The sequence below is a fragment of the Lampris incognitus genome, chromosome 21 (genome assembly GCF_029633865.1).
Source record: "Lampris incognitus isolate fLamInc1 chromosome 21, fLamInc1.hap2, whole genome shotgun sequence".
NCBI classification, from domain to species: domain Eukaryota; kingdom Metazoa; phylum Chordata; class Actinopteri; order Lampriformes; family Lampridae; genus Lampris; species Lampris incognitus.
The window spans coordinates 23,105,865-23,120,708 of record NC_079231.1 but is presented as its reverse complement, the minus strand read 5'-3'; the positions used below and the strand labels follow the sequence as shown (position 1 = coordinate 23,120,708).

General features: G+C 47.9%; 1 protein-coding gene across 1 annotated transcript; it reads left to right on the top strand.

Moving 5' to 3' along the window:
• Positions 1-2,639: 2,639 nt before the first annotated feature.
• Positions 2,640-13,800, top strand: LOC130131279 (desmin-like). Its single transcript, XM_056300904.1, is given in 10 exon segments — positions 2,640-2,696; positions 2,698-3,218; positions 9,982-10,042; positions 10,175-10,270; positions 10,463-10,624; positions 10,828-10,953; positions 11,201-11,421; positions 12,175-12,218; positions 12,640-12,728; positions 13,655-13,800. Coding segments are annotated over 10 exon segments (1,419 nt in total). The 3' UTR covers positions 13,697-13,800.
• Positions 13,801-14,844: the final 1,044 nt, after the last annotated feature.

The following is a 14,844-nucleotide window of genomic DNA, read 5'->3' as shown; positions in this document are numbered from 1 at the left end:
ACAGATAGAAGCCACCAGTCTCCATCACCCTGTGACAGATAGAAGCCACCAGCCTCCATCACCCTGTGACAGATAGAAGCCACAAGTCTCCATCACCCTGTGACAGTTAGAAGCCACCAGCCTCCATCACCCTGTGACTGATAGAAGCCACCAGTCTCCGTCGCCCTGTGACAGATAGAAGCCACCAGTCTCCATCACCCTGTGACAGATACAAGCCACCAGTCTCCATCACCCTGTGACAGATAGAAGCCACCAGCCTCCATCACCCTGTGACAGATAGACGCCACCAGTCTCCATCACCCTGTGACAGATACAAGCCACCAGTCTCCATCACCCTGTGACAGATAGACGCCACCAGTCTCCCATCACCCTGTGACCGATAGAAGCCACCAGCCTCAATCACCCTGTGACCAATAGAAGCCACCAGCCTCCATCACCCTGTGACTGATAGAAGCCACCAGTCTCCATCACCCTGTGACCAATAGAAGCCACCAGTCTCCGTCACCCTGTGACAGATAGACGCCACCAGCCTCCATCACCCTGTGATAGATAGAAGCCACCAGCCTCCATCACCCTGAGACAGACAGAATCCACCAGTCTCCATCACCAGTCTCCATCACCCTGTGACAGATAGAAGCCACCTGTCTCCATCACCCTGTGACAGACAGACAGTGTGGAGGACATGCACGTGTCTCACAATGAAAACCTCCATCACACACACATCAAACCACACTATGAACACAACAAATGGGAAAAACAAGTACTCTGCTCTGTAAAAGGAGCTTCCATCTTCTTCTTCTTCTTCTTCTTCTTCTTTCTTCTAAAAATCCAACAATAACCTGGAAATAGGGGGAAAAGCCCCTTTTGGTGGATGAGGGAAGAGTTTTCTCACGTTGGTGAACATCAATGGGAGCCTCCTGTCAAAAAAACAGACAGCTGGGCGTCCGGGTACCGTTGCCTACCAAGACAGGGGTCACCAGTTCGAATCCACGTTACCTCCGGCTTGGTCGGGCATCCCTACAGACACAATTTGCCATGTCTGCGGGTGGGAAGCCGGATGTGGGTATGTGTCCTGGTCACTGCACTAGTGCCTCCTCTGGTTGGTCGGGGCGCCTGCTCGGGGGGAGGGGGAACTGGGGGGAATATCGTGATCCCCCCACGCACTACTGGGGGGATTAGCGTGGTCCTCCCACACGCTACCTCCCCCTGGTGAAACTCCTCACTGTCAGGGGAAAAGAAGCGGCTGGTGACTCCACATGTATCGGAGGAGACATGTGGTAGTCTGCAGCCCTCCCCGGATCGGCAGAGGGGGTGGAGCAGCTCAGGGAGCTGGGTGATTTGGCCAGGTACATTTGGGGGACAAAAAAGGGGGGGATCCCCTCACCCCCCCCAAAACAGAAGAAATAATGAGAGGCTTGCATGTGTTAGGGCTGAACTCCCCACGATTGTTCCCGAGATGTGCGAGTGAGTTTACACAGAGGACCTTTTTGTGTTTCGCGTTGGCTGCGACACATCTTAACGACGTCATCATTACGGGCGGCCATTGTTTAGGCCTTTTAGCCGGGACTGGGTGGGTACACGCTCTCTCTGGGAAGGGCTGAAGGCATGTACCGCACCTTCATCCCGTCTTGTCGGGCAGAGGATAGTTTTCCTTATTAAGTCAGATTAGCCAAAGCTGCTCCGGAGGAGGACGCCGTCATTAACAAGCTACGCCACATCACCATGTGAGGACGGCGCAGCGTCTTAAAAGCCGCCTCCGCTGCATCCTCACGTTGTTATGACATGAGATCACCGGCACAGGGCCAGGGCTTCTTCTCAGCTCATACTCGAACGCCACTGATTGATTTATGATTTGTTAGTGTTATGCAAAAGAACAGGGTCATGAGATCCACGGTGTGTGCCGCTAACGCGGTTTCCTTCGTCCAGTGTCTATATGTGCACCTCGCACCCTCGCCCTGGACCAAACCAAGTCCTGTCGTATCTCAAACAGCTGCTGCATAAGTTTGTTTACATCTCATTAGTCACGAAATACCTAACTTACTCCTGAGCCGGGAGGGTTTTAGCCCCTTTGACCCCTGGTCTGGTTGTGTATGCTGATGACACTTCAGTGTATGTGGTTACCAGGGAATCAATACTACTAATATACAGAATACCTTTGTGTATAGAAGTGGTGACATGTGCAGTCCACCGTCACGAGCTGATCCACGTTTGGAGGCCCCGATGTCCCCCATCCGATGTATGTCAGCATGGGCCTCTGTTCTGATGCAGGTTGCGGATATGGCTCTGTGACAAAACCACTTCCTGTAGGTTGACTATACGTGGTGGATCGAGTTTCAGTGGGACATTTTGCAGGTCTCCCACAACAAAAAGATGATGTCCATTTCTGTCACGATGACTCAGATGGTAGCTCTGGAATGACACGCCGCTCCACACCATAGGCCCGGGACAGCTGGGCGAGAGAGAGAGAGAGAGAGAGAGAGAGAGAGAGAGAGAGAGAGAGAGAGAGAGAGAGAGAGAGGAGATTGGGTATGATGAGGGGGGGTCACTATAAATAGCTGGGGGGGAGGTTGGCCTGCTCCTCAGTTAGCCCGACTCCTCTCCAGCAGCCTGCTCCGTCCCATACTGTGGTCGATCCAACCATGACCTCCTACAGTTCCACCGCCCAGACCGCCTCCTCCTACCGCCGCTCCTTCGGCCCATGGCGGCTACGCCTCCCCCTCCCTAAACCGCTCGCTGTTCGGCCACTCGGGCTCCGGAGGCGGCCACATCGCCTCCAGGGTCTACGAGGTGACCAAGAGCAGCAACACACCGGGCTACTCCTACCGGGCCTCCTCGTCCTACGGCAAGCCCGTCATCTCCTCCCGGGCGTCCGCCGGGCGCTCCTACGCCGGCATGGGTGCCACACTGGACTTCAGCCTGGCTGACGCCCTCAACCAGGAGTTCCTCGCCACGCGCACCAACGAGAAGGTCGAGCTGCAGCATCTGAACGACCGCTTCGCCAGCTACATCGAGAAGGTGCGCTTCCTGGAGCAGCAGAATGCCACGCTCACTGTGGAGATCGAGAGGCTGCGCGGGCGCGAGCCCACCCGCATCGCCGACCTGTACGAGGAGGAGATGAGCGAGCTGAGGAGGCAGGTGGAGATCGTCACCAACCAGAGGTCCCGCGCCGAGATCGAGAGAGACAACCTGGCCGACGACCTGGACAAAGTCAAACTCCGGTGAGGGGGGGTCTGTCTGTCTGTCTGTGGCTGTATGATGTGATAGCTAAAGCATTGTCTGTGTGTGTGTGTGGGAGGGGGGTGTTTTCTTGTATTTCTATCTGTGTGAGGTCCACTTTGGGTTTCTAACCATCAGATTGAGGACACCTTTGCAAAGTTAAGACATTTGGGCCAGTTCTCACTTCCTTAGGGGTCTATCTTAGGGTTAGGACTTGGTTTTAGGGTTGAGGTTAGAATCAGGATTAGGTTAAGGTCAGGGTAAGGGTTAAGGTTAGACATGTAGTTCAGATGGGTGAGGTTAGGGTTAAGGGCTAGGGAATGAATGTAGTCAATGGGGGGTCCCCACGAAGGTAGAAGTACAAGAATGTGTGTGTGTCCGTACTTATAAACGGGTGAAAAAGGGAGATTGATCCAGCTGTGCATGTTAGAAAGGGTTAAATACTTGGGGGGGGGGCATTATGTGTGGTGGTGACAGTGGGGCGAGAGAGAGAGGGGGGGGGGGAAGGAACACACCTTCACCCACTCCAAACTGGCACAGCTGAGAGAGAGAGAGAGAGAGAGAGCAAGAGAGAGAGAGGGAGATGGGGAGAGAGAGAGAGAGAGAGAGAGAGAGAGAGAGAGAGAGAGAGAGAGAGAGAGAGAGAGAGAGAGAGAGAGAGAGAGAGAGAGAGAGAGAGAGAGAGAGAGAGAGAGAGAGAGAGAGGAGGAAATACACCATTCCAAACTGGCACAGCTGAGAGAGAGAGAGAGAGAGAGAGAGAGAGAGAGAGAGAGAGAGAGAGAGAGAGAGAGAGAGAGAGAGAGAGAGAGAGAGAGAGAGAGAGAGAGAGAGAGAGAGGAGAGAGAGAGGAGGAAATACACCATTCCAAACTGGCACAGCTGAGAGAGAGAGAGAGAGAGGAGAGAGAGAGAGAGAGAGAGAGAGAGAGAGAGAGAGGGAGCGAGAGGAGGGAGGAAATGCACCGTTCCAAACTGGCACAGCTGCCACATGTTGACTGGGAAGGAGAGATGTGAGCACTCAAGATGTTGTTGTCGTTGCTCGGATTGGCAGTACTGGAATGCCAGGAGAGGTTACGAGGCCTCACCGACATTAAGAACACACCAACCCTGAGGACACAAGTCCACAGAGATGGAAGGATGGATGAAGGAGTGTCTGCTGGAGGGATTAGGCCGGGGCTTAAGAAGTAGATGTCTGAAATAAGAGCGTCTAAACATGACAAGTGATCTTTTCATAACCGACCCGCAGCAGATCAGGCGGGCCGCTGGATTTAAGCCGGCCCTTTGGGGACGGCGATCGCTCGTTTGTTTTGGACACAAGCGGGTATTTTTAAACCCTGAGGTCATGCTGGCCTTGAGTTTAAAGCTGCCGGTTTTAAGTTCTTTCCAAAGTGTAATGTTGTCATGTTAAAATGGTAAATAAACAGACTGCATTTATGTTTTCTCCACCACTCGAAGCTCTTCACAGTGTACGCCTCACATTCACCCATTCACACACACACAGTCATACACTGCGGGTGGAGGCTGCCGTGCAAGGCGCCAGCCTGCTCATCAGGAGCAGTTAGAGGTACAGTGTCTTGCTGAAGTACACTTTGACGACACACTCTCTGGGAGGAGCCGGGGATCAAACCAGCGACCTTCTGATTACCCCAATGTTGTAAAAGAGACGCCCTACTGTAAAGTTGTGACGGTAATTGTAAAATGAAACCCCTAATGTGGATGAGCACAGCGTTAACAGTGTTAGCTAGCACTACCGTTAGTGTTTACAGTTAGTGATGTTAGTGCTAACAGCATTAACGCTAACGTTAGCATTAACACTGTTAGCATTCACAGTGTTGGACGGCAGTATTGGAATGCCAGGAGTGGGACGTCACCTCCAGCGTTAACACTGTTAGCTAGCACTAATGTTAGTGTTTACACTGTTAGTGATGTTAGTGCTAACAGCATTAACGCTAACGTTAGCATCAACAACTGTTAGCATTCACAGTGTTGGACGGCAGTATTGGAATGCCAGGAGTGGGACGTCACCTCCAGTGTTAACACTGTTAGCTAGCACTAACGTTAGTGTTTACACTGTTAGTGATGTTAGTGCTAACAGCATTAACGCTAACGTTAGCATTAAACACTGTTAGCATTCACAGTGTTGGACGGCAGTATTGGAATGCCAGGAGTGGGACGTCACCTCCAGCGTTAACACTGTTAGCTAGCACTAACGTTAGTGTTTACACTGTTAGTGATGTTAGTGCTAACAGCATTAACGCTAACGTTAGCATTACACACTGTTAAGCGTTCACAGTGTTGGCCTTAACAGCGTTAACAGTGTTAGCACTAACCGCTAACGTTAGTGCTAACACTGTTAACGCTGTGTGTTAATGCTAACTGTTAACGCTAACGATAGTGCTCACACTTAACGCTGTAAGCGCCAACACTGTGAACGCCAAGAGATTTAATGCTAATGTTAGTGCTAACACTTAACGCTTAGTGTTAATGGTAACAGTGTTAACGCTAACGTTAGCGCTAACACTTAACGCTGTGTTAATGCTAACAGTGTTAACGCTAACGTTAGCGCTAACACTTAACGCTTAGTGTCAATGCTAACAGTTTTAACGCTAACTTTAGTGCTAACACTTAATGCTGTGTTAACGCTAACGTTAGCGTTACAGTGCTAACACTTAACGCTTAGTGTTAATGCTAACAGTGTTAACGCTAACGTAGCGCTAACACTTAACGCTGTGTTAATGCTAACAGTGTTAACGCTAACGTTAGTGCTAACACTTAACGCTGTGTTAATGCAAACGTTAGCGTTACAGTGCTAACACTTAACGCTTAGTGTTAATGCTAACAGTGTTAACGCTAACGTTAGTGCTAACACTTAACGCTTAGTGTTAAGGCTAACGTTAGCGTTACAGTGCTAACACTTAACGCTTAGTGTTAATGCTAACAGTGTTAACGCTAACGTTAGCGTTACAGTGCTAACACTTAACGCTTAGTGTTAATGCTAACAGTGTTAACGCTAACGTTAGTGCTAACACTTAACGCTTAGTGTTAAGGCTAACGTTAGCGTTACAGTGCTAACACTTAACGCTTAGTGTTAATGCTAACAGTGTTAACGCTAACGTTAGCGTTACAGTGCTAACACTTAACGCTTAGTGTTAATGCTAACGTTAGCGTTACAGTGCTAACACTTAACGCTGACAGTGTTAACGCTAACGTTGACGCTAATGTTAGCGCTATGCCTTCCTCATTGAGTTGTCCAGGAGAAGTTTGCAAATATTTATATTTATATTAATTTCAGTGTAAAACCAGGGGGACAACGCAGTTTAAATTCAAGAGGAATTTGGATTAAAAAAAAAAACCAAAACCCCAACACGTTAAAACACTCACCGTCATCATTTTTAGGAGCTCATTGGAACGAGTGCTTCCCCACTGACAGGCCTGCACCAGTAGAGATAACGGAAGGGACCCAACAGCGGCCAAACTATAAGTAACTATAAGTAACTATAACTATCACTAACTGCTACACCCAAGCCGAGAAGATGTGACGTCACACACTGAAGGACGTTCCCCCCGTTAACAACGGGGCGACGTGCAGGGATGGACAGCTGCGTGACAAAAACTGGTGAGAGTCAACACCAGGGGGGAGGCGTCCCCTTAGCTCAGACGGAATGATTGACGGTTCGACGATTGACACCTCCGGCCACGCGGTAGGCGGAATATCGATCAACACAAACAGACACGATAAAGACAGGGATGGTTGTTAAGGATGGTAAGAAAGGAGGATAAGAAGAGTAGATAGCTGTAAGGATGATGGCTGATGCTCAAGTAACGATTTGTCATGGCTGTGTGTGTGTGTGTGTGTGTGTGTGTGTGTGTGTGTGTGTCTACTAGCATGTGTGCACTTTTGAGTGTGTTTATGCATTTTGTGTATGTGTGTGTGTGTGTGTGTGTGTGTGTCTACTTGCATGTGTGCACTTTTGAGTGTGTTTATGCATTTTGTGTATGTGTGTGTGTGCACCTGCTTGCCTGAATTCACGCAGTGTGTGCTTGCGTGCGTGAGTGTGTGTGTGTGGACCTGCTTGCCTGAATTCATGCAGCGTGTGCTTGCGTGTGCTTGCGTGTGTGAGTGTGTGTGTGTGTGTGTGTGTGGACCTGCTTGCCTGAATTTATGCAGAGTGTGTATGTGCGCGTGCGCGTGCGTGCGTGTGTTTAGTGTGCGTGTGTGTGAGAAGGAAATGTGTCATTCCAAACCAAAGTTAGACAACATCACACTGCCTCTCTGTCCTCCGGGCAGCGCTGTTAGGACACACAGCATGTTTATGTTCTCCTCTTCTATAAAAGGCGAGGAAAGAGAGAGAGAGAAAGAGAGAGAGAGAGAGAGAGAAAGAGAGAGAGAGAGAGAGCATCTGAATCATCTGGTGATTTATCTTCTCTCTCTCTGTCTGTCTTCTGCTATCTGTTTCCGTGACTCTCTTTCTGTGTCTCACTCTGGCGCGTGCGTCTCTCGCGTGCGGTGCTGCAGAGGGACGAGCTGGACCGCACGTGAATTCAGATATCAGCGTTCTGGTCCAAGTTTGTGCTCTTTGGTGATAAGCTGCAGACTAAAGCTTTTCTTTTCCTTTCTTTTATTTTTTTGGGGGGGGATTCCCCCTTTTTCTCTCCCCAATTGTAATCGGCCAATTACCCCACTCTTCCGAGCCGTCCCGGTCTCTGCTCCACCCCTTCTGCTGATCCGGGGAGGGCTGCAGACTACCACATGCCTCCTCCCATACATGTGGAGTCACATGCCTCCTCCCATACATGTGGAGTCACCCCCCCAATTCCCCCTCCCACCCCCGACCAGGCGCCCCGACCGAGCAGAGGAGGCGCAAGTGCAGCGCCCAGGACACATACCCACATCCGGCTTCCCACCGCAGACAAGGCCAACTATGTCTGTAGGGACGCCCGACCAAGCCGGAGGTAACCCGGGGATTCGAACCGGTGATCCCCATGTTGGTAGGCAACGGAAGAGACCGCTATGCTACCCGGACGCCTCAGACTAAAGCTTTTGAAAATCGAAATTCAGGTTTTATCAGTAGTTTAGATCACTTATGATGTTGATTTAAAGCAGAGTAGAAGTCAGACTCCATGGTTCTGTCTCTTACTGGACAAGAGACCTACAACGACAAGAACCACCCACAACACAATGTAGCGCATTCAGGGGCAGCCGGGACGTGAACCCGGGTCCCCCGCACTGCGCTAACCAGTCGACTAAAGGGTCAGACCCGTGTTAAGCCAACCGGCTAGCGAGTCCAGTCATTCAAGATCGTTACAATGATAGTGCTGATCATAATAGTGCTAATCATAATAGTGCTAATCATAATAGTGCTGATCATAATAATGCTGATCATAATAGTGCTGATCATAATAATGCTGATCATAATAGTGCTAATCATAATAGTGCTAATCATAATAGTGCTGATCACAATAATGCTGATCATAATAGTGCTGATCATAATAGTGCTAATCATAATAGTGCTAATCATAATAGTGCTGATCATAATAATGCTGATCATAATAGTGCTGATCATAATACTGCTAATCATAAAGTGCTAATCAAAAAAGTGCTGATCATAAAAGTGCTAATCATGATAATGCTGATCATAATAGTGCTAATCATAATAATGCTGATCATAATAGTGCTAATCATAATAGTGCTGATCATAATAGTGCTAATCATAATAATGCTGATCATAATAGTGCTGATCATAATAGTGCTGATCATAATAATGCTGATCATAATAATGCTGATCATAATAGTGCTGATCATAATAGTACTGATCATAATAGTGCTGATCATAATAGTGCTAATCATAATAGTGCGGATCATAATAGTGCTAATCATAATAGTCCTAATCATAATAGTACTAATCATAATAGTGCTGATCATAATAGTACTGATCATAATAATGCTGATCATAATAGTCCTAATCATAATAGTGCTAATCATAATAGTGCTGATCATAATAGTGCTGATCATAATAATGCTGATCATAATAATGCTGATCATAATAGTGCTGATCATAATAATGCTGATCATAATAATGCTGATCATAATAGTCCTAATCATAATAGTGCTAATCATAATAGTGCTGATCATAATAGTGCTGATCATAATAATGCTGATCATAATAATGCTGATCATAATAGTCCTAATCATAATAATGCTGATCATAATAGTGCTGATCATAATAGTGCTGATCATAATAATGCTGATCATAATAATGCTGATCATAATAGTGCTGATCATAATAGTACTGATCATAATAGTGCTGATCATAATAATGCTGATCATAATAATGCTGATCATAATAGTCCTAATCATAATAGTGCTAATCATAATAGTGCTGATCATAATAGTGCTGATCATAATAATGCTGATCATAATAATGCTGATCATAATAGTCCTAATCATAATAGTACTAATCATAATAGTGCTGATCATAATAGTGCTGATCATAATAATGCTGATCATAATAATGCTGATCATAATAGTACTAATCATAATAGTGCTAATCATAATAGTACTAATCATAATAGTGCTGATCATAATAGTGCTGATCATAATAGTGCTAATCATAATAGTACTAATCATAATAGTGCTGATCATAATAGTGCTGATCATAATAGTGCTGATCATAATAGTGCTGATCATAATAGTGCTGATGATTGGATTTCTCTAACGCTCTCCTCCCTCTTTTCTTTCTAATTGCCTTCTTTTCCTTCACAGGCTGCAAGAGGAGATTCTTCAGAAGGAGGAAGCAGAGAACAATCTTGCTGCTTTCAGGGCGGTGAGTCTCCAGTGTGTGTGTGTGTGTGTGTGTGTGTGGGTGGGGGGGGGTTAATTTAGGGATTACTTGGCGATCACTAATCCAGCTCCTCAAGTGTAACTAAACTGCAGTGTGTTGCATTGTGTGCATCAGGACGTGGATGCAGCCACTCTGGCCCGTCTGGACTTGGAGAGACGTATCGAGACTCTGCAGGAGGAGATCACCTTCCTCAAGAAGATCCATGAGGAGGTCGGCTCATCTGTTCACTCTGTCTGTCCCCTTTTTCCATCTGTCTGTCACACACATACATACGCACACACACACACATGCACACACACTCTCTCTCTCTCTCTCTCTCTCTCTCACTCTCTCTCTCTCTCTCTCTCTCTCTCTCTCACTCTCTCTCTCTCTCTCTCTCTCTCTCTCTCTCTCTCCCTGCAGGAGATCCGAGAGCTGCAGGCCCAGATGCAGGAGAGCCAGGTCCAGATTCAGATGGACCTCACCAAGCCAGACCTGACAGCGGCGCTGCGCGACATCCGCACCCAGTATGAGGGCATCGCTGCCAAGAACATCGCCGAGGCCGAGGACTGGTACAAGTCTAAGGTGAGAAAGAGAGAAGAGAGTGAGTGAGAGAGAGAGAGAGAGAGAGAGAGATGTGGAGGTGGAGGAAATAGATAAACGGACAGACAGGTAGATAGACCCATCTGGAAGAATCTGGGTGGGGAAAGCAAATAACCACTACTGCTGAAGTCTCCTTGGGGGCGAACTCCTGTTGCGTTTTGACCTTTGACCTCTCCATCCACCAGGTTTCTGACCTTAACCAGGCGGTGAGCAAGAACAACGAGGCTCTGAAGCAGGCCCGCCAGGAGACCATGGAGTTCAGACACCAGATCCAGTCCTACACCTGCGAGATCGACTCCCTCAAAGGAACTGTAGGTCACGTCCAGGCCGCACCCCATTTAGTCCCACATTTGGTCTCAGAGATACTCGATTTCGAGGCCAACCTCAAAATCGCGACAGCTTCTTCTTACTCCAGCTCTGTTGCACCTCAATCTTTTCCAGCTTTGCACTTTTCTTCTTCGAATCCTGTTCTGCCCAACACCACAGCATGGCCCGTTGTATCCTACGCCACCCTTTTGTTTTTCATTATCTGCTCGATTCCCATTCCACCCTTTACAGAACGAGTCCCTGATGAGGCAGATGCGCGAGATGGAGGACCGGCACGGGCGCGAAGCCGGTGGCTTCCAGGAGACCATCACGCGCCTGGAGGCGGAGATCGCCAACATGAAGGACGAGATGGCGCGCCACCTGCGCGAGTACCAGGACCTGCTCAACGTCAAGATGGCCCTGGATGTGGAAATCGCCACCTATAGGAAACTGTTGGAGGGGGAGGAGAGCAGGTGAGAGTGTGTGTGTGTGTGTGTGTGTCTCCTGGATCTCCACGTTGTCGTGGTGGAGAAGCTTGCGTGTACCAATGATCCCAAGAGCTATGCTGTCCGGAGCTTGGCTCCTGGTAGGGTCACCCAAGGCGGATAGGTCAAGGGGGAGGTTCCAGATGAAGCGTGATCCAGCAAAGACCTCAACGGCGGAACTGGTGGAAGACGTCTCCAGGTCACAGCAGCAGTGAAGGTGGATGAAGGCTGCAACAGATGGTGGTCCTCAATCGTCTTGGTTCTCCATGCCATTGGACTCTGGCCACCCCCTGCCAAGGACCGTGTGGTGGCTGCAGGAGCATCAGCCACTCCACGTAAAAAGCTGTCACGCATAGGCGTCCTCCCATTATGCTGCTCCAGGACTAGCCTCTACACCCACCTGAAGACCCAGAAGGACCCAGAGGGAGGACCGTCATACTCGACCCCGAGTGACCGATGATAATCATGATGATGATGATGTGTGTGTGTATTGCTGGTAGATGAATTGTTGTACTGCGATCAGAAGAGGAAACCGCAGTGAGTCCGTTCGCTGTGCATGGAGTCAGTGTGTAGATGTATATCTGCATGGACACACCAACTTACATCTGGTCAAGTGCCTGCCTGGGGCATATTTATAGTCACTGAAATAGACAAAGTCTTAGAAAAGGATTATAATCTCCTGTAACTGATTCATTGTGTAAATAGTTATACATCAACTGGCCTTCTCATTATCTCTTGCAGGATTGCCTTGCCGATATCAAGTTACGGCAACGTGAGCTTCCGTGGTAAGACCAAACATCTTGCAGTTGTATTGACTTGCCACTAGAGGACGCACGTTCCCCACCCCAACAACGTCCATACTTTGATCCATTGACTATAAAGACACCATTCTCTTATTATACACCTCTGCTCTGTTCTATCTTCGATGCAGTCTTAGTTGCAGCCCTTAGAGTCAGGTTTAGATGGTTGAATCTCAGAAGACCAGGATCAGATCTGGACAGTCTAAGACTAAATTATCTGAAGCACTTGAGTAATGATCATTTCTGTATTTTATGATATGCACGTTTATGCAGAGTTTATCTCTGTGGTTTGTCCCGGAGGGGCTTCCTTTATGGCCAGGTCCCTCGAGATTCTTAATTTCTTGAGGTTTTTTTTTTCTAAATCCGGGTCGGACCGAGTTTCTGACACGGAGTCATGTTTTAACAGAGACCAGCCCTGAGCACCAGCAGCGCTCCTCCGAGATGCACTCCAAGAAAACCGTCCTCATCAAGACCATCGAGACCCGAGATGGAGAGGTACCCCCCCCCCAGTCCCACCTCCTATAGGTGTAGCACTGGGGGAAAACAACACCACATGTAACCTCCTTTCCAAGCAAACAGACACATGCAGGGACAGGCGCCCTGCCAGAAAGGGATTGTCGGCCAAAAGCCGATTGCCGTCCGCGGTTTACACGTGCCAAAAAGTGATCGCAGCTCCCACCTTGTGACTGAAACGTGTTTCTTCCTCAGAATGACTTGATTGCATTCAGGGGGGGTTATATGTTAAAGGTCATAGCCCACCAATCCCTTTCCACCAGTTGAAATACTTTAAAAGGGGGCAACAGAACCTATGAAATGTTCTTTGCACTTGCCAAAAAGTGACCGAATGGTTTTTCTTCTGCCTCAAAATAACTTGGTCTAAATGTTAAAGACAAGACCTTGTTAATGAATATAAAAACGGAATATCTAAACAGGCTGCGCGCGCTCCTGCGCACCGCAGTCCGCTTTTGGCGGAGGACGACTTTTTTGGCACGACACGTGCACGGTCGGAAAAAAACAAACCGACACCGTTTCACATCCCTGCGCTCAAGCCACCGGTTCCCTAGAAAACACTCGACGCCATCTGGGTCACCGGCGTGTTCTGACACATTCACGTCGACGCATTCACAACATAAGATGCCCGACGCACGCGTCTCAGCGGGATCCGCGCGCTCTGCTTCCAAGATAGGGAAACGTGCCGAGCTGCACGACCGATCCCGGGCTCAGCGGAACTCGCGCTCACTTGAGCTGAATAACAACGAGAGAGCACGTGCACGGCGGAACTAGCACATGTAGTTATTTGACTTTTTGCAAGTCTGCATAAATGTGCTGCGGAACTGCAACTCCGCAGTTACTCCGACTTTACTTCCAAGTTCTCACACTTCCCGGGTTTGACTGGTTTTTACTTCGTTTCTGCCTTGCAGGTTGTCAGCGAGTCAACACAGCACCAGCAGGATATCATGTAGAGAATCCACAGCCTTCACAGAGGAAGAGGAAGAGGAACGATGTGGGGGGGGGGATAATGATAATAATAATAATAATAATAATAATAAACCTAACTAAAAACAGACTTCTAATCTCACCCTTATTGCTGTTACCGTTCTTGTTGCCAGGAATGTCTCTTATGAAGAGTGGGTAAATACCCCGGATGTAATGCGGTAGTATGTTGGGGGCAGGTTTGGAGGAGAATACATGTGCTTGTGTGGATGATGTCGTTGAGTTTGACGCGGTGTAATCAACTGTGCTTACAGATGGGATTTCTCTGTTAAAACATACACAGATACATATAGCTAAGGCTGCACAGATTGTAGTAAAAACACCAGTATGGCAAAATGCTCAAAGTCCATAAGAGATGCCAAGATGGACAAAACACTGGAGAGGTCTTAGGCTAGCTGCATACATCTCTGCCCGGATGTTATGGGAAATCTACCATTTCATTCAAATTCCTCTGAAGCAAACAGTTTCAAATTTCTTTCTTTTTTTTATGTAGAAAAGAGTTTACAGGCATCACAACTTAGTAGTAGAGAGGAGATTAGAGGTATCTGGAGATATGAGCTGAGATAGAGAGAAAACGAGATGGATGAAAAGAATGATAATCCCTTGTAATCCCTTGTGACTTTGAACAATTATTTGCTAATAAAACCAAATACAGTGCACTTGATGTCTGAGCTGCCTTTGTACATATACATATAAAGTATATATTGTATATATATATATATGCTGCAATTCAATGCCCCACGCGTGGTTACTGGAGATCTTGGCACTATACAAAGCCAACAGGACACTAATAACTTTCATCAAGAACTCAATGTGGTAGTGGAAAACAACACTAGAAGCCAACTCAAAGACAATCACACAGGTAACCATCAAATGTGGCATATACCAAGGTGATGCACTGTCCCCGCTGTTGTTCTGCATAGGCCTGAACCCCCTCGGTCAGATCATCACAAGAGTGACTATGGATACAGGTTCAGAAGAGGAGTTACCATCAGCCACCTCCTATACATGGATGACATCAAGCTGTAGGTCAGGAATGAGCAAAACATCGACTCGCTGATCCACCTCACCAGGATCTACAGCAACGACATCAGGATGTCATTTGGTCAGGACAAGT